This window comes from Chrysemys picta, chromosome 1, assembly GCF_011386835.1.
Source record: "Chrysemys picta bellii isolate R12L10 chromosome 1, ASM1138683v2, whole genome shotgun sequence".
Lineage (NCBI taxonomy): Eukaryota > Metazoa > Chordata > Testudines > Emydidae > Chrysemys > Chrysemys picta.
In genome coordinates, this window is record NC_088791.1 from 143,072,081 (window position 1) to 143,090,344 (window position 18,264).

General features: G+C 50.3%; 2 protein-coding genes across 2 annotated transcripts; both read left to right on the top strand.

The window, feature by feature from the left end:
- Window positions 1-312: 312 nt before the first annotated feature.
- Window positions 313-4,420, top strand: RBP5 (retinol binding protein 5). Its single transcript, XM_005312035.5, has 4 exons — window positions 313-657; window positions 1,840-2,018; window positions 2,605-2,706; window positions 4,226-4,420. The coding sequence occupies exons 1-4, from the start codon at window positions 585-587 to the stop codon at window positions 4,277-4,279; spliced, it is 408 nt and encodes a 135-aa protein (XP_005312092.2). The 5' UTR covers window positions 313-584; the 3' UTR covers window positions 4,280-4,420.
- Window positions 4,421-8,317: 3,897 nt separating this feature from the next.
- Window positions 8,318-17,037, top strand: C1R (complement C1r). The gene is made up of 11 exons (XM_005312034.5): window positions 8,318-8,519; window positions 9,356-9,584; window positions 9,802-9,994; window positions 10,202-10,345; window positions 10,495-10,691; window positions 11,228-11,375; window positions 11,451-11,572; window positions 12,201-12,279; window positions 12,988-13,128; window positions 15,425-15,499; window positions 15,774-17,037. Coding segments are annotated over exons 1-11 (2,148 nt in total). The 5' UTR covers window positions 8,318-8,517; the 3' UTR covers window positions 16,592-17,037.
- The last annotated feature ends 1,227 nt before the right edge of the window (window positions 17,038-18,264 follow it).

The window sequence follows — 18,264 nt, forward strand, 5'->3', positions numbered from 1 at the left end:
TTTCCATGGTCCCCCAGACTCAGTCAGCAGTCCAGGCCACAGCAGTCATGAAGCTCAACCTGCTAGGGAGTGTCTCCTGGGATGGGCAGTAACTGGGCACTGCTGTGAGGAAGTTCACAGCTGCCGGGGTGTCTCCCGGGATGGGCAGTGACTGGGCACTGCTGTGAGGAAGCTCACTCTGTCCGAATTATGGAGAGAGGACGCTCGCCAGACACTTCCTGATTGGCACCAATGAGTTAAAAATTCCAGTGTGGAAAGGCCGGGGAAGCTCAGCCTGGTGTCCGATTGATTGCTGCTCCCCTTGGTCCTTCCCACACGGAAGTGGAGGTGCCAGGAACACAGCCAGCCCCAGCCCTTTCTGTGTTCCCCGGTAAGGAACCATAGGACTCTTACGGCAGCAAGACGCCTGTCCATGGGGCTGCTATATAACCCCCTCCCCACACACCAGACTAAGGGAGAGAAAGCAGGAAAGGGACCAACGAGGAGGAGGGAGTCCAAGGTCCCCAGCTTTGTCTCGGTCTCATCTCTCCTGTTCTCCTTCCCGTGTCTCATTCCAACGATCAATTCTGCCCATCTGCCCTGTGATGCCTCCCAATCTGACCGGCTATTACCGATTCGTCTCCCAAGACAACATGGACGGTTACCTTCGGGCTTTAGGTAACCACACCCTTCCCTGGTTGCTTCCCCCCTCCTATCTTTTCCACCCCTCCCTCTCCAAAGATGTCACCTCCCAGGGCACCCCAAGGGGGGGGGGCGTTGGGATTTTTCGACCCCCGCGCCGCCTGTCCCTCTATCTTTGACTTTAAGCATCAGAGGAGTGAGATTCTGGAACAGCTTCCCAGCAGGAGTTGGAGTTGGAGGTGGGGGAAACAAACAATTAGTTTTTAGAAAGAGCTGGAGAAATTTAAAAGGGATTGTATGATGGGTTGTTTGTGATGGTGGAGAGCAGGGCTCGGCAGCCCTGGGTTCCCTTCTGGTTTATGTCTGATCTTCCTAAAATCTCATGCTTCCGGGTTTCAGCCAGTCACCTACAGGGGTCAGGAAGAGAAACCTCCCCCCCACTCCCCACACACGTATTCTGGGATTTGAGGCTTTTTTGTCTCCTTCCTCCTAAGCATCAGAGATGGCCCCAGCTGGAGAAGGGAGGTTGCACATGGGGTGGGTGAGGGCTCTGAGGTAGCATTGATTATTCTCTCTCACATGCTTGGCTGGTTGGTTCTTTCTCACATGCTCAGGGTCCAATTGATTGCCTTATGTGGGGTCAGGAAGGAATCTTCACCCAGGTCAGCTTGGCAGTGACCTTGGAGGGGAGGGGGCTGCTTTCTTCTACAGCATGTGGCTGTGGGTCACTAGCCAGGATTATCCTGATATTTCTCACATAATCACTTCCCTGCCATTGTTGGGCCTCAGACACAGGTGGTGCACCTCGGTCCCTCCTATTCTCTGCCTGTGGCACACAACAGTCTAGTCTCCTGACAGTTGTAATACTTTGATCTAATTTTGGTTGTCCAGTTTAGTATGTGGGTGCTGAGTGGTGTTGGTGGCCTGTGATACATGGGAGGTCAGACTAGATGATCTGGTGGGACTTTCTGGCCCTAAACTCTCTGAACACAGTCTGTAGCCTTGCACACCCACCAGTCTGTGCAGGAGGGGTAGGCAGTCTGAATGGGGGAGGTGGAGCATGCTTGGAGAAGGGAATGAAATGTATTGATGGGGCAGTGAGGGTCATTGAGGAGAATGTAGCAAGAGAACCAAGAAGGAGCAGTGAACGGCACTGCTATGGGAAGCTCACTGCTGCCAACAACCCATTATCTGTTCCCTCCACCTCATCCCATCTAGACATTAATGTGGCCCTGAGAAAACTGGTTTGCCTCCTGAAGCCAGACAAGGAGATAATCCATGCTGGAGATCACATGACCATCCGCACAATCACCTCACTGCGCAATTACATCATGGACTTTGACCTGGGAAAGGAGTTTGAAGAGGACCTGGGGCCAGTGGATGGACGCAAGTGCCAGGTGAGAGGGCTAAGAGGATAGGCCAGTGACTTAAAGGGTAGCTTGACTGTGGCCAGTGGCTAGGGCTTTACCTAATAATTAGAACAATCCTGTTTCTGATGCAGGAGCCAGAGTAGAATCCAGCTCAGAGCTATGCTGAGTCTGACGGGCTAATAGCTAATGTATTCAGGTCTAATGATGAATACGTGTGATGAGCAGGGAATTGAGAATTAAGGTTAAATATACAATGGAGCCCAGAAGTCTAAAATTTCAGTATTCAGATACCCTTAAATCTGTCCCCCTGCAGCAATGCCCTGAAAAAAATCAGAAAGTCAGAAGATTTATCCACTGGAACAAACAAGTTCATCGCATGTCATGAAATGTCTGACCTTATAAGATACTGAGGTTGCTCAGCATACATGACAAACAGCCCCAAGGGGTCTAAAGTTAGGAACATAACCAAAAAAAACTTCAAAACAGGAGCTGCATTTGAAAATGTCTTAGAGAAAGGGGCAGGTAGTGGGTCAGTGTAGAAAGGTGACAGTACAAAGAAGAAGACAAGGCCTTTTCCCATGCCTGACAGTGTTGCCTGTCTCTCCCCTTTCAGACAGTCATCTCCTGGGAAGGGGATCAGCTGGTGTGTGAGCAGCAAGGAGAGAAGAGGAACCGGGGCTGGAGGCACTGGCTGGAGGGGGACCATCTGCATCTGGTGAGAAGGAGCTCTGAGCAGGGTGTGGCACACTAACACCCCAGAAAGTGAAGTCTCTAGAGGGGATTCATTAGGGCAGTGGTTCCCAAACTGGGGTTCGCAAAATGTTACAGGGAGTTCTCGAGGGAAAAAAATTCCCTAATGGCGGACAGAACTGTCCCTAGGGAACCCTGGCAGCACTGGGCCAGCAGCCCGGAGCCCCTGGACTTCCAAGAACTAAGCAGATCAAGACAAGCATATCTGAGGAGATTTAAACTTCAAGACTACTTATAAGAAATGGAAAGGGAGGTGGATATTTTTTGCTGTTTTTAAAATTAAATAGGCAGCTAGTATTGTTTTCAAAATTATTATGGAGAACAAGTTTAAGCTTTGTTGTGACATCGTTGTTTGCCTGGACTGCTTGAGACCTGAATGCTTGTGTAGGAGGAACTCTTTGAGTTGGCTTCTTAAATATCTTCATGCTGTTTCACATCTGATACTCCTGGATGAAACATAGGAGCCTTGTGTTATAACAGGCTTATTCAAAGTGATACAAGCTACGAAAGTGAGATCTTGGAAGAGTGTTACCGTTTTCATAATGTAATAAAAATACTGTAATGATAAATAATAATTAATAATAAATAGCATGTAATGAGCATGTCATAAAAACAAATTTTATATTTCCAAGATCAATGCTTTTATAATTTATGTTCAGGTAAAAGAGAAAATCCCTGGAAATATTCATTTTTAGGAGGGGGTTCACGAGACTTGACATTTTAGTGAAAGGGGTTCACAGGTTGTTAAAATTTGGGAACCACTGCACTAGGGGAATGTCAGCGGCTCAGAATGGGATGATCATTCCTCCCCGCCTTGGATCCCAAGCTAGGCCCCATAGTTATGCATGGTTTCTCAGGGGCAACGGCCACTTCACACAAACATCCTCCTGTAGGGTTCAAAAGTTGACTAGGCTGAGCTCAGTGTGAATCGGCCAATGTCCCTGCCCTGCCCTGAAATTCCACCATAGCTCCTGGGGCTTTGTGAGAGGAAAAGGGAAGAGATGAATCAGACACAAGGTTTCCTATGTGTGACACTAAAACCTCAGCAAAACCTCTTAAGGCCCAAAGAGAAAAGGGAAATATAGAGAGGCTGCGGGTAAGGGCTATTGAGCATTGGCAGAGCTGCGTGGGGTGAGGGGCAGGAATACAATACCAGAGAGGCTGTGGGTAATGACTATGGGGCACTGGCAGAGCAGCATGGGGGGCAGGAGTACATTAGCAGGGAGGCTGTGGGTAAGGACTCTGAGGCACTGGCAGAATTATGGCAGAGCTGCGTGCAGGTGGCAGCCAGGACTGGAATAGCAGGGAGGTTGGTGTGGGTCAGGTTTGAGAGGGATTGGCAGTGCTGTGGGGGGGGGGGGGGGGGGGGGAGCCAGGACTAGAAAGCATGGGAACTGTGGGTTGGAACTGAGAAGCCCTGGCAGATCTGACCAAAGTCTCTTCTTTTATCTCCCTCCCTCCCTCCCTCCCTTTCTTCTTCCCAGCACATGACAGCAGAAGATGAAGTTTGTGTACAGATCTTCCAGAAAGTGAAGTAACCACAACACCTTCCCAGTACTGAGCACTAACCCATTTGGACAGAACTAGTTTCATTGCAGAGTCAAGACCAAAGCTATCAAATCTGCCCCCCCCACACACACACACACTTTGGGATAAAAAATACAAGTGGCCAAAACCTCTGTTGCATTGTGTTTCCTTATTGCCATCTACATTCATCGTGCATCTAGGTGCCAAAGCATGTGACACCCAGCTTACATTCCCCAGCCCACTCTCTCACTCTCTGGGGACTCGGAGCAGGGCTGGCTCCAGGCACCAGCGAAGGAAGCAGGTGTTTGGGGCGGCCAATGGAAAGGGGAGGCACATCCAGGTCTTCGGCAGCAATTTGGTGGCAGGTGCTTGGGACGGCCAATGGAAAGGGGCAGCACGTCCGGGTCTTCGGCGGCGGGTCCCTCATGAAGCGGCGCGATTGAGCTGCCACCGAAGTGCTGCCGATCGGCTTTATCTTTTTTTTTTTTTTTGCTTCGCCGCTTGGGGCGGCAAAAAAGCTGGAGCTGGCCCTGACTGGGAGCCCTGCAGAATTGGTTTTGGTGTCTCTTAAAGGTTAGTGCCTTGGCCCTGTGCTGCAATGTGGGAGACCCAGATTTGGTTCTCCGTTCTGGTCCCTACTCCTTAGCACTGGGAGAAAAGCTGAGGCCAGGTACACCCCAAGGGTTAGTGCTCCATGGTGGTGTGCTGTGCGGACAAGCTGAGACCCATCCACAGGAGAATTCCACAGCGGAGGGAGCCCTAGATCTGTCTGCAGTGAGGGGAGGGGACAATAAAAGCGAGGGGGAATTTCTGATGGCTGGGGCAGTCTGTGGGGATGAGGGGGGTCCCAATCAGTGTGAGAAGGGAAAGAAGGAGGGAGATCATGGGGGTGGGGAAGTGAGAGAGGTCTGTCTGTGGCGTGGGAGGGTAATGTGGCTTCAGGTTTCAGTGAGATCATTTCAGAATAAGAGCTCTGGTATCCCAGCCAGAGGGGAGGGGTGAAGAAAGGTGGAGTGACTGCTTGGCTGAACTTCCAGATGGAAGGGGGAACCTGGGCCCAAATGGGAAGTGAATCTCCCTCACCCCCAGGGGCAGGGCTGTGCAGCAGCTGATGCAGAGAGGGGTCTAGGGCTTGCCTTGCCTGAGCGATTCCGTGTCTACCTTCACCTTGTGGGGCCCCTCTGGACTCCCTTCAGATTGGGGGGGGGGGAGATAGGGCAGGGGCCAGACCTCTCATGGTCAGAAGGAAGTTAGGGTTCCATGGTCAGCACATCTCTGCCCCATTCACCAGAAGGAGAGTAATCCTGCCCTGCAAACCTGAACTCCCAGCATTCTCAGGACACATGCTGATCCCTAGTAGCCACTGCTGATATCCAGCACCTCCCTCCTCTCTTAACCTGTGAGTCCCTCTCTGGATTGGAACTGGACTGGAACCAAAGACCATCTTGGAAGCAACATTACCAGCCCAAGCAGTCAAAAATCATGAGTTAGACCCCCCAAAATCACAGGGATTCTAAGTCATGGGATTTTATACAATAATAAATGTTTTCTCTGTATTTGCTTTTTGGATTCTGTACCTTTAGGGGTCACATTTCCAAGCTTTTCCCTGCAACACCAAGGGTTAGAAATTAGAATTCACTTATTTAAAACAAAAGGTGAGAGTCTCACATAGACACATGACCCCAGGAGCTGGGGCTTTAAAATAAATGTTAAATTCATGGGACTCATTCTATTACAGCATTCCAAAAGTTGGCAACCCTGGAAGTACCGTTCTTCCCACTGAAGGAGGAAAACTGGAACTGGTCCCCATGCCCCCCGCGATGGACTCTTCTTCCTCACTTTATCTGCCTCACCTTGGCTGTCCCATCACTCCCTGCTCATAGCCACTCCCTGCAATCCAAGGGTGAGGAGTACAGGGGTGGAAGGGAAAGTTTCCTATAGGGGAAAAGATTCATTTGATAGCAGTGCCTCAGAGGGAGGAGGTCCCTGGGGGGAGCCCAGCAATGTCTGGAAAATTAAGCTTCTGGAGAATTTTCAGGGTAACTTGTGCCCTCAACAAAAAATAAGTGATTCTTTAAGCTGGAAAGTGCATGTTCTCTCCAACAGCTGACCTCAAAACCAGCATTTCCCAGACAGCTGCTTTGCAGGGAAACCATCAGCCTATGAGAAGAATGTCAATGCTAAGCACACATGTGAACAGAGAGGGTTAGGAGCTGTAACCGTAACTGTAAAGACAGTTATGCCCATGGAAGTGATATGGCATGACAGCCACATGCAAATAGATTCTCATACCCATGGCATGCTGAGGCCACAAAAGAGAGTACTGAAACATTTCTGCCTTCTTTATACACGTGTAAACCCCAGTCCCGACTTGTAGCACACACACTTTCCTCCCCCGCCCCCATTCTAGTCTTAGACTTCTTCCACACACACAGTTGGCAGCAGTTTCCCACACCGTTGAATTTCACATAATGACGTTCCTTTGTAAGAGTGTGGTAGACCCAGATGTTATGTTACAAGCGGCTGTCACACAGTGTCCTATGGGTGCCATTCCCATGGGTATTATCACTCTCCCTCCCAGCGGTGCCCTGGGGGAACAAGGTTCCTTGTCAGTCGTGTCTGGTGGCAACAAACTTCCCTGCAAACAGCTGCTATCTTTGATGCTCTATAGCTACAAGCTTCCTTGCAAATAATGCCCTATGACCCTAAACTGTGTTCCATTGGTGCCCTGTCGCTGTGAGCTTTCCTCCTACTGGTGTCCTGTTGCTATAAGTTTCTCTCTTAGCAGTGTCCTATGGCTTAAAACTTCCATACAGATTGTGCCCATTGGTTGTGAGCTTCGTTCCTGATGGTATCCTGTGCCAGCGAGCTTCCCTCCAGGGCCTTGATTGGGGCTGCCTGAGAATGTGCATCATGCACAGCGAAGCACTCAAAAGTCAGGAAATCCCGGAGTGAAGATTGCCCATTTAACCTTAACTCTGGTCCCATGTGTGTACATTATTATGAGAGTAATTAATTACACAGTCACATGTTCTTTTTCAGACAATATAACAATATATATAATGTAAGTTTCTCTACAGCCTTAAATACACATGTATAAACATCTTGAAATGCTTCCAACATTTATTATTGTTACATTATTTCATTGTTGTGACTCTTTTCATAGACTTGAACTCTTTACTCTGATTCCCAGAAAAATAGTGCTATGCTTGAGAAGTATCGGTGTCTTTAAAGAAAAACCTGTAAGACATCATTGTCATTTTAGAGACCCCCAGCATCAGAAAGCCAGGAGAATCTAAACTCATGTGCAGAGGAACAATAATATTGGGCTTGAGCCTTCTTCCCTACTGTATGAAGAAAGCCTGAAAAGTTGTTTGTTTTTGCTGTTTGTTTTCACATTCATAATTCAGTTCTCGTACATCCTGTTTCCCTTGGAAGACTCTATAGACAACTGCAGAACAACCAGAGAGGCCTGCCTAACTGGGAGAGAGGAAAGTATTGGTATTCATAGTGTTTTAAACTCTCTGGGCTTTGTTTGTTATTATTAACACCTATTTAACACAAATGTCGAAGAAACAGCTGAAAGAAAACTTCTCTTTGTTAAAGATTTAACACTCCTGTTTCCTCATCAAGGAAGCTGCTGATTCACACCGCTAAGGAGTTCTTCAGCAAAACAGTAAGGCAAAGACCTGGCATTTTTGATATTTCTAAGGTAAAAAGAAGCAGTTTTTTAAACTTTTTAAGAATAAAATTTCAAGCCTTCTTCCCACATCAGAAAAATGCCCCCAAAACAAAGGGCGGGGAGAACACAAATCCTATTTCTTTTTCCTTTTATTACACTGTTAAAAACAAAACTCCCCCCAAAATTTCACTTTAATATAGGGAAATTTCCAGTTAAGTGTCTCTTGAGCAACCTTAGCTATACACACTCACACACACACACACACACAAATGTGTACAACTCTGTTGGATGGATCTTGCTTAAAAAAAAAAAAGTTCATGGCCACAGTTCCAGCAAAGAGCCAGCAGAGGGCAGCAGAATGTGGGCTAATGAAACTCATTCATGATGTCAATCGCTTTGTAACCTAACTGTCTCTCTTCCCTCCCTCTCCTCTCGGTCTTCCCCCACCTCGCTGAATTAGATCTGGCAGGGTTAAGAGTTTGCATTTGGTTACAACTCGCAAGCCCTGGTTAGAGCGCTTGGAGGGAGAGAGAGAGAGACATACACACATCAGACAAGACTAAGAACATGTGAGTGCTGCCAATCTGGCCTGGGGAGGGAGGTGATGGCATCTTTATGGGGGAGAGGACTGAAGGGTCCAACTCCTTGGGGAAGGATGAGAGGTGGACGGGGTTAAATCCATGTCACACTATTATCCCGTTAATCCTCCTGTTAGAAGTGGTGCAGTGTTTGAATCCCCCGGCTGATCTCCTTCCAGGGAAGGGGAATGAGTGTATTTTGGAGGAGCGTAATGACCCCACTTCCCAAGTAACCCCCAGATTGGGACCAGGATGTGAGGGGGCAACTAACCTGTTCAGATTTCCATACCACACCCTGCGGAGAGGGAGAGGTTAATGGCTAGACCTTGCACAGGCCCCCCTTCCCTCAAGAGGGGGATCACTCCCCGCCATGCTGAGGACCTTTGGACCCTGAACTGCTGAGCTGGGCAAGCTCCCAAGCTGACAATAAACACAAGCTGAACCAGGTGGCCCAAAGCCAGGCGGAGGGAAACCTTCAGAGCCTATAGGGCTGGATCTCTTACTGTTCCTTCCCCTGGTTCCAAGAGACCTGGGTCCATGGCTGGCGTGTAACAAAGAGCCAGTACCCCTGGGTTCGTGCCTAGTCTCCCTTGAAATGGCTTCCTGGGAACCATATCCTTGGCTAATACCTGATGCCCAGCTGGTACCTGATTGAATCTTGGGTCTCTTCAATGTCTCCATTGGCTCTATAACACCTGGTTGGTACCCAGTGTACCCAGGGGTCCGTTGGGCTGTGCATGAGCCTCCCATGAAGTTTCCACTGGTTGCATATGGCCCAGATCTATGGCTGGTCCGTAACTCATGCTCCATGTACTTTGTGTTCACAGGCTCCCCCTGCTCCTCCTGTGGGGGTCTCTTCTCTTTGGAGTGGTCAGTTCCAGCCCAACCCCAAGGAAGCTTTTTGGGGAGATCACATCCCCCAATTACCCCAAGCCATACCCCAACAACAACATCAGCACCTGGGACATTACAGTCCCAAAGGGTTTTGTGGTGAAGTTGAACTTCTGGCAGTTCGACCTGGAGCCATCTGAGTCCTGCCTCTATGACTACGTCAAGGTGCGTGCAGCAGAGACCTGGGGTAGAGCTGGGGAGGGGAAGCTGGTGACCTTAGGGCACAATCATTTTTCAACAGCAAGCAGGCTCTCCTTGCTATCCAACAGGCACAGAGGAGAGAGAGGGAGTTGGAGATGCATAGACCAGGTAATGGTGATACATGGAGCAGGTTGAACTTCACAAATTCTCATGATTTCCCCTACCCCTTTCTCCTTGACAGATCACAGCAGATAAGAAAGACCTGGGCCGGTACTGTGGCCAGCTAGGCTCAGCCACAGGCAACCACCCAGGAGTCAGGGAGTTTGTGTCCAAAGGGAACCGGATGAGGATGATGTTCCACTCTGATTTCTCCAATGAAGAGAACAGCACCCTTATCCCCTACAAGGGCTTCCTGGCCTATTACCAAGCTGTGGGTGAGTATGAGAGCTCCACACCATGCAGGAGGGGGGCACAGGGCTGCTCCTCACCAGGAGAATGCAGAGGAGCCCTGGGCCCCACCCCCAACAGGCAGAGACCCCAGGACAGTAGCCAGACCCCCAGCACCGCCGCACCGCCAGTACAGAGCTTTCAGTCAGGTTTAACTCTTTCTTCTCTTTGCCCGGCACTCCCTCTCCCCTCAGATCTGGATGAGTGTGCCCATGGCAACGCCCTGGAGGAATACGAGGGGCCTTTGTGCCAGCACCTCTGCCACAACTATGTGGGTGGCTACATCTGCTCCTGCCGCCCCGGTTACCAGCTGCAGAGCGACCACCATTCCTGCCGAGGTGAGTGAAAGGTGCACAGATTGATGCAGGGGAATAGGGCCCAAGTGTGGGAGCCCCCCAGAGGGGAAAGGGAGGGAGGAATTACCTATGAAGCAATTGGTGGGATGAGAGGCGGCAGTATGTAACTGCTGCTCTCTTCCCTCCCCCAGTGGAGTGCAGCAGTGAGCTGTTCACAGAGACCTCTGGGTACCTGTTGAGCCCAGAGTACCCCCTGCCCTACCCTGCGGAGCTGCGGTGCAACTATAGCATCCGCCTGGACAGGGGGCTGGCCATCACCCTCAAGTTCCTGGAGCCCTTCGATATCGATGATCACCAGCAGGTCCACTGTCCCTATGACCAGCTCAAGGTACTGGAAACCAGCCCAAACCTGCGTTCCACCTGCCGTCAAACTTGCTTCTCTCAGGGAAGCTCGCAGGGCCAGCACTGCTGGCAGGAGAGAGCAGAGATTAGAAAAGGAGGAATGCCCAGGGACCAGAGCAAAGTTGTTTTCCCCAGTCAATCCTCCAGGGTGCCTAGTCCCCAGCATCCTGAACAATGGGGCTCTGGGCCCCTCCAAGACCCCTCAGAGCTGGGGGTGGTTCCTGGATTCTAACCAGAAAATGTCTTCCTTTGCTCCGTGTTACATCCTCATCCTTCTCCACTTCCCTATATTCAGGATTAGATGGACCCATAGATCTGACCCCAGGCTGGGAGAAGCAGGGACTGGCCCATTAGTCTGATCTGGCAGTGGTGACCCCAAAGTAGATGGGTCACAGGCCCATTGAGGGGAATTGGGGCAAATAGGCCCCTTGGTCTGGCCTGATGCAGGGGAGGAGGGGGTACTGGTGTGGAGAGGCCTGTTGGTGTGATTCTGGCTCTGGTGAATCATCTCTTCCTCTCCAGATCCAAGCACGCGGGAGAGAGATTGGTGAGTTCTGTGGCAAGGTGTCGCCTGGCAGCATTGAAACCAACAGCAATGCGGTGGATGTGCTGTTCTTCACAGATGAGTCAGGGTTCAGTCACGGGTGGAGGATCCACTACAGCTCAGAGAGTAAGTGGCTCCCTTCCTAGAGCTACTCCAGGCCTGAGCATGCTGCTTGCTAAAGCCTTGTGTGTTCCCCAACAGGAATCCGGTGCCCACAGCCTGTGCCAAGGGACCAGTTCACCCTCATCAAAGACCTGCAGCCCCTATACCGATTTCGTGACTACTTCATCGTCAGCTGCCAGACTGGGTATGAACTGATGGAGGTGAGGCCCTCCTGCTCCCCACCCTTCTGCTCTCTTCTTCACTCTTCCTTTCTTCACTTCTGCCGAAGTCTCCTCCTTTCCAGTCTCTTCTCCCTCTTTTCTTCCTTCCAATCTCCTCCCCCCTCCTCGCTCCCTGCCTTTTCACAGGAACGGGTGGTGTCAGGAGATTAAGAAAGAACATTGCCATTACTCTCCAGAATGTTTGGGAAGCAGGACTCACTCCCTGGAGGGGCACCTTAGGGGCTCCAGCACTCTGCTCAGGGATCTGATGAAAGGCAGAAGGACTTCCCTGCCCTTCTCTCCTGCCCCATCCCCAGGAGGGGTGTCTCTGGGGTAGAATCAGAGTTTACTGTTTTGGTGACTGCAGGTTTTTCTGGCTGGGATAAAGAGGCTGCAGCATGAGCCTGCTGAAATAGGGATAGCCAAGGCCAATGCATGACGGAGGGGTAGGAGGTTGAGTAAGGAGGAAAGGTTCAGAGGTCACAGAAGGGCACTGAAGTGGACATCAGGAGCAGAGTTGCGCAGCGGTGAGAAGGCAGACACGAGGCTCCCTCACCATGATTTGGGGTTGAGGGCAGGGACCTGAGGTTACATGTGGTCCTCAGCTCTTCTCTTCTTTTTCCTGAAGGGTGACCAGAAGTTGGCATCCTTCACCGCTGTCTGCCAGGATGATGGGACTTGGCACCGACCCATGCCCCGGTGTAAAAGTGAGTCAATAATCCCACCCCCACAGATGGATTATCCCCCCAAACCGATCCCGGACCCCAAGGGGTGAGTGGGGAGTACATCCTCCATAACCCACATAGCCTTTCTATTGTCAGCAAGGGGACTCATAAATGCCAGTTCTGACAGTATCTTAGGCATTGAGGTCCTTAGGCATAGGTCCTACTGGGACCAAGACTGAGTCCACCCCTCCCCAAAATCATTGCACTCAGGGGGTGTCAAATGGCCACCATGCTTTCCATTGGGGCTGGACAACATGTTTAAAATAAAAACTTGTTTAGTACAAAAATAGCCTTTTCCCCCCAAAAAAAACTATTGCAAAAAAACCCAAACTATTGATGTTCTCATTTTTTGTTTTTGTTTTTTGCAATGTTTTTAGGACTTTAATCAGAATTATTATTGAAATATGTAACCCCTTTTGATAAAAATGTTGATAAAGTTTTTTTATTAAAAAAATAGGTCAGCTTTGAACAACTTTGAATTTTTGTGTGCCTTTTTCTCCATTTTCCAAGCAACTCTAGTCTCTTCCAAGTGGGTACTGGACCTGCATCCCCTCCAGCGTGCTCTTGGACAGTCCCCATCCCTCCCTCACATCATGGGCTCCAGCTGAATCCAGCATGAGTCTCCGAACCTCACTGCTGCAGTGAGCACTGTGGCTCCCCCTTAACTTCTCTCCTTGTTCTCTTTTGTAGTTGTGAGCTGTGGTGACCCCAAAAATCTCACCAACGGGGCCTTCAATTATGTTAGCGAACACGGGAACAACTACTACCAGTCAGTGATCACCTACCGGTGCAAGGAGCCTTATTACCGCATAGTCACCAACAGCGGGAGCGGTGAGTCCTGACCCAGGAAGAGCCATAGCAATCTGAGCTGGGAAAGCCTCGGTAACAAGGGTGGTCTGTCCCCTTTAAGGGCAGAGTAGAGGGTCTAGGCATCAGTCAACCTCTGTTCCATGGCTTGGCTCTTTCAGGATCCAGGAGTTTGGGGGAACACGAGGACCTGGGGAATGGCAGAGGCAGATATGGGAGAAAGGAAGCAGTCCCGGGGAATTAGTGTTTGGGGAAAACCAAGACTACTATCTCTTTAAGGGCCTGGGATCAGGACCCTTCTAATGTAGGGTGGAGGCAGGGCTCCCTTCTCTCCCAGCCGATTAGAGAGCCTTGGGAAGGAGGGTAGCATATTTGCTGCCTCGTTTCTCCTAACAGGGGGGCTGCTGAGCTTTCCTCATTTGGGGCTGGAAGAAGTGAATTGAAAAAGGGCCAGCTGGGAGAAGCTGGTTTAAGGCTGCAGCTGGCCTGAATTAGCACAGTCCCGGTAGGAAGGCGATGGAACTCTTGAATGCAAGGAGAGTAAGCCTGCCTGAATTATTACACAGGCCCAGGAACTGGGCTGTGGGACTCCTGACCTTTTAAGAGAGGGGGCCTGTCTCTGAATTAGCACACAGGCTCCCAGGAGAGGGGTGGGGGTGAGAAGCTAAAGACTTCTGTGCTCTGTCCAAAAGTTAATAAATAAGCCAGTAAAGAGGTAATCTTGGTCTAAGTCAGTGGTTCCCAAACTGGGGTTCATGAACCCGGGGGTTTTGCAAAATGTTACAGGAGGTTCTGGGGGAAAAAAATTCCCTAATGGCGGACAGAACTGTCCCTAGGGACTCCGGGCAGCACGGGGCCAGTAGCCCGGAGCCCCTGGACTTCCAAGAGCTAGCTAAGCAGATCAAAGCAAGCATATCTATCACACTGAGGAGATTTAAACTTCAAGACTACTTATAAGAAATGGAAAGGGAGGTGGATATTTTTTGCTGTTTTTAAAATTAAATAGGCAGCTAGTATTGTTTTTAAAATTATTATGAAGAACAAGTTTAAGCTTTCTTGTAACATCCGTTGTTTGCCTGGACTCCCCGAGACCTGAACGCTTGTGTAGGAGGAACTCTTTGAGTTGGCTTCTTAAATACCTTCATGCTGTTTCACATCCGATACTCCTGGATGAAACATAGGAGCCTTGTGTTATAACAGGCTTATTCAAAGAGATACAAGCTACAAAAGTGAGATCTTGGAAGAGTGTTGCCATTTTCATAATGTAATAAAAATACTGTAATGATAAATAATAATTAATAATAAATTGTGTGTAATAAGCATGTCATAAAAACAAATTTTATATTTCCAAGATCACTGCTTTTATAATTTATGCTCAGGCAAAGGAGAAAATCCCTGGAAATATTCATTTTTAGGAGGGGGTTCGCGAGACTTGACATTTTAGTGAAAGGGGTTCACAGGTTGTTAAAGTTTGGGAACCACTGGTCTAAGTACTGTGATCTGGGAGTAAACCATTGCAAGACCCAAGGGGGGTAGGGAGGGCGGCGCGGGCAGGGGAACTGCAGGGCCATGCTGTGCCACATGGGAGTGTGCTTGGGGACAATGCCTGCTACACTCCCTCAGATCCCATCTCCCCACGCAACCCCTTGGGCCTAGGCTAGAAGCATCCCCCTATCCATTCCCCATGGCTCCTAGTTCCCTGTGCTCTGGAATGGGTCTCTGCCCCCCCTTTGGGAGATGACTCCCCAGGCTCACAGTACAGGGGGAAGACTCTTGTGCTCCTTTGTCTTGGCTCAGTCTCAACCTATTCTCACCTCCACCACCACCACCCCCGCAAAAAAATAACTTCTTCAGAAGCTTGAACCCCTCAGACACTTGCAAAGATCCTCACATTTCCCCCACCCCCTCTCTAGTCATGACTGTTCCATGCCAGGTAGATTTATCTCTTTGAACTCAGTGACTGAATAATATAACTTCCAATGAGCATCTCATTACCCCTCAATCCCCTCCAGCCCCCTGAGCGTTTCTGTGGTTCTTCTCTGAGCTCCCTCAAACTTGTCACTATCTCTCTGGAACTGAGGGGCCTAGAGCTGAGCAGAGCATCCCTGCTGGAGGCTTTCCAGATGGGGCAGAGAGGGACTGCCCCCTTCCTGTCTGATGTGTGGTGCCTCTGGGATCGAGGTGCCCACAGCTGAGCACAGCATGCCAGGTGGGGTTGTTCCAGTGCCCTAGAAAGAGGAACTACCTCCCCATTCCCCCTGTGCCTGATGCTCGCTCCCTGCAGTCCTCGGTTTCATTATCTTCTTTTCTTTTCCCTCAGATACATACAACTGCTCCGCTCATGGCTCCTGGGCAGACCAAGACGGCCATGAGGACATCCCAGTGTGTTTACCAGGTAAGTAGGGAAAGTCTCACTGTGTTCAGCATTCAGCAATATGCCTTCAGAGTCAGCACAAACCAAGGGAGACAAGCAGAGAGAGGGAGAGAGATGGAGAAGTGGAGCTGACAGTAATGAGGGAGGGAGTTGGCAGTGCAGGAGACGGAGAAATCCAGATGGAAAGGCAGCAGGAGAGCAGGGAAGCAGGGAACTGAAAGCTATGGGGAGACGAGAGAGAGAGCAGGAGAAGAGAGCATGTAACAGCCTCTTTGGTTCCTCTCCCTCCCCACAGTGTGTGGGAAGCCAGACAAACCCATCACTGGAATCCAGCGGATCATCGGTGGCAGCACAGCACCGCCGGGAAGCTTCCCATGGCAGGCGAAGACACACATCTTTGGGCTCGGGGGTGGGGCGCTGCTGGGTGACCGCTGGATCCTGACAGCTGCTCACACCATCTACCCCAAGAAAGACAGCTCAGTGACAGAGACAGAGACAGGTGGGAGGATGAGCCTTGCTGAGGTGGCTAAGAAGATCGTCGTGTTCCTTGGCCACACGGAGGTGAATAAGATCCATGAGCTGGGTAACCACCCTGTCCGCAACGTGTCCGTGCATCCCAACTATGACCCTGATGATGAGAACAACTTCAATGGGGACATTGCACTGATCGAGCTGCAGGACCCAGTGCCACTGGGCCCCAACCTGCTGCCCATCTGCCTCCCAGATGCTAGTAACAGCACTTTCTATGCCAATGGCTACATGGGCTACGTGAGCGGCTTTGGGGTGGAGAAAAACATTCTCGCAGATCGTCTGAAGTATGTATCACTGCCAATGGGTGACCAGAGATCTTGCAAGAAATGGCTGCAGGGAAAGGAGGTCAATGGGAAGCCCATGGTGTTCTCTGAGAACATGTTCTGTGCTGGCTCGCCCGGTGTGGGGAAAGATACCTGCCAGGGGGACAGTGGGAGTGTCTTCACTGTGCAGGATTCAGAGAGCGAGCGCTGGATAGCCACCGGCATTGTCTCCTGGGGCATCGGCTGTCACAAGAGCTATGGCTTCTACACCAAGGTCATCAACTACCTGGACTGGATCAAAGATATAACAGGGATGTAGAGGCTCTGAATGCCACTATCATATTGGCTGAAGGCTCAGTGATGTCATATAGGTATCCAAACACCCACATATCATTGGCTGAAGCATCGTGATATCATAAAGGATTGTGATGTCAAAACTGCCATAGCAATGGTTGAATTCTTGGTGACATCATCAAAGCTTCCCAAAGCCTCTGTGCCATTGACTGAAGCTTTGTTGATGTTCTAAGGTTTCCAAATGCATCTTCACTATTGGGTGAAGCCTTGACAATGTCAGGCAGTCTTGTGACATCCAACATGCTATTGGCTGAAGTCTTGGTGATATCCTAAAGATTTCTGAAATCTGTCGCACTATTGTTTGAGATGCTTACAATGTGGCAGAGCTTCCTGGAAGGTGCTGAGTGCAGACTGTACTCATGCCTTGGCACCAATGAGGTTCTGTCAATATTAAAATCACTGCTATAGGAACCAACTGTTTTTATTTCACTGTCTTCCACTCCCGCCTGGATTTTTTAATAATTAAAAAGGACCTTCCTCCCACCAGGTTCTTAAAGAAACTTACAGGCTGTGCCTATACAGAGATTGCTTCATCCAGACTGAAATGCAGCCACCTCTGGAGTAGGTTGCTAGGCATCCAATTTTTGACTGGAATGCCTGCAGCGCCAGCGGGGTGGGCAGGGTCCGTGCCTGGCTTCGTGCAGCTCCCAGGAAGCGGCGACATGTCTCTCTGGCTCCTAGGCAGAGGGTCAGCCAGGGGGCTCCACGCACTGCCCCCACCCACAGTTGCTGCCTCTGCAGCTACCATTGGCCGCGGTTCCCACAGTACAGAAAAATCTGCACAGCACAAGCTTGTAAAAATCCACTCTCAGCCCAGTGAAAATGAGCGAGTGAACAAGGGTGGAGGAGAGCGAGTGACAGAGGGAGGGGGATGGAGTGAGTAGGGGCTGGGGCCTCAGAGAAGCGGTGGGGCAGGGGCAGGGCCGGCGCAACCCATTAGGCGACCTAGGCGGTCACCTAGGGCACTACAATTTGGGGGCTGGTGACCACGGTGGTATTTTGGTGGCGGGACCTTCCGCCGCCTCTGAGGGGGGCAGCATTTCGGGGTGGGACCTTCCACTGCCTAGGGCGGCGGAAAAGCTGGCGGCGCTCCTGGGCAGGGGTGGGGCCTTGAGGAAAGGGGCGGGGCAAGGGTGTTCAGTTTTCTGCAATTAGAAAGCTGCAATTTCGGTTAGATATGTGAGGTTTCATCACATGACCTAAATCTTTAATGAAAGATTAATTTTTAATTCCTGGAGACTCCAGGACAATCCTGGAGGGGTTGGCAACCCTGCTCTGGAGTAACGTATAGCATATGTTGAATAGTCAAACAGCAATACTGAACAGCATTTAGGACAGATTAGAAGGAATTCAGTGACCAGTCCGAAACTGTAAGGAAGCAGAAAGGAATTGCCTGAATCATGGCATGTTCAGGATCCAGGGATTAACAGCACAGCTCATGGAGGAAAGAGCCAAGGAATCTGTAGTGACCACAAGGGGCCCTCTGTGACAATGCGGTTCTGGTGGAACCCAACTGAGAGTGCCAACTCAGGACAAATTGCTCAAATAGGGCAGTTACAGCCCAAGGCTGGGTTTTTTTCCACCTCTAAGGCAAACCAAACCAGCCAGACTAAGAGGACTTCGGTCTCACCCCACTGG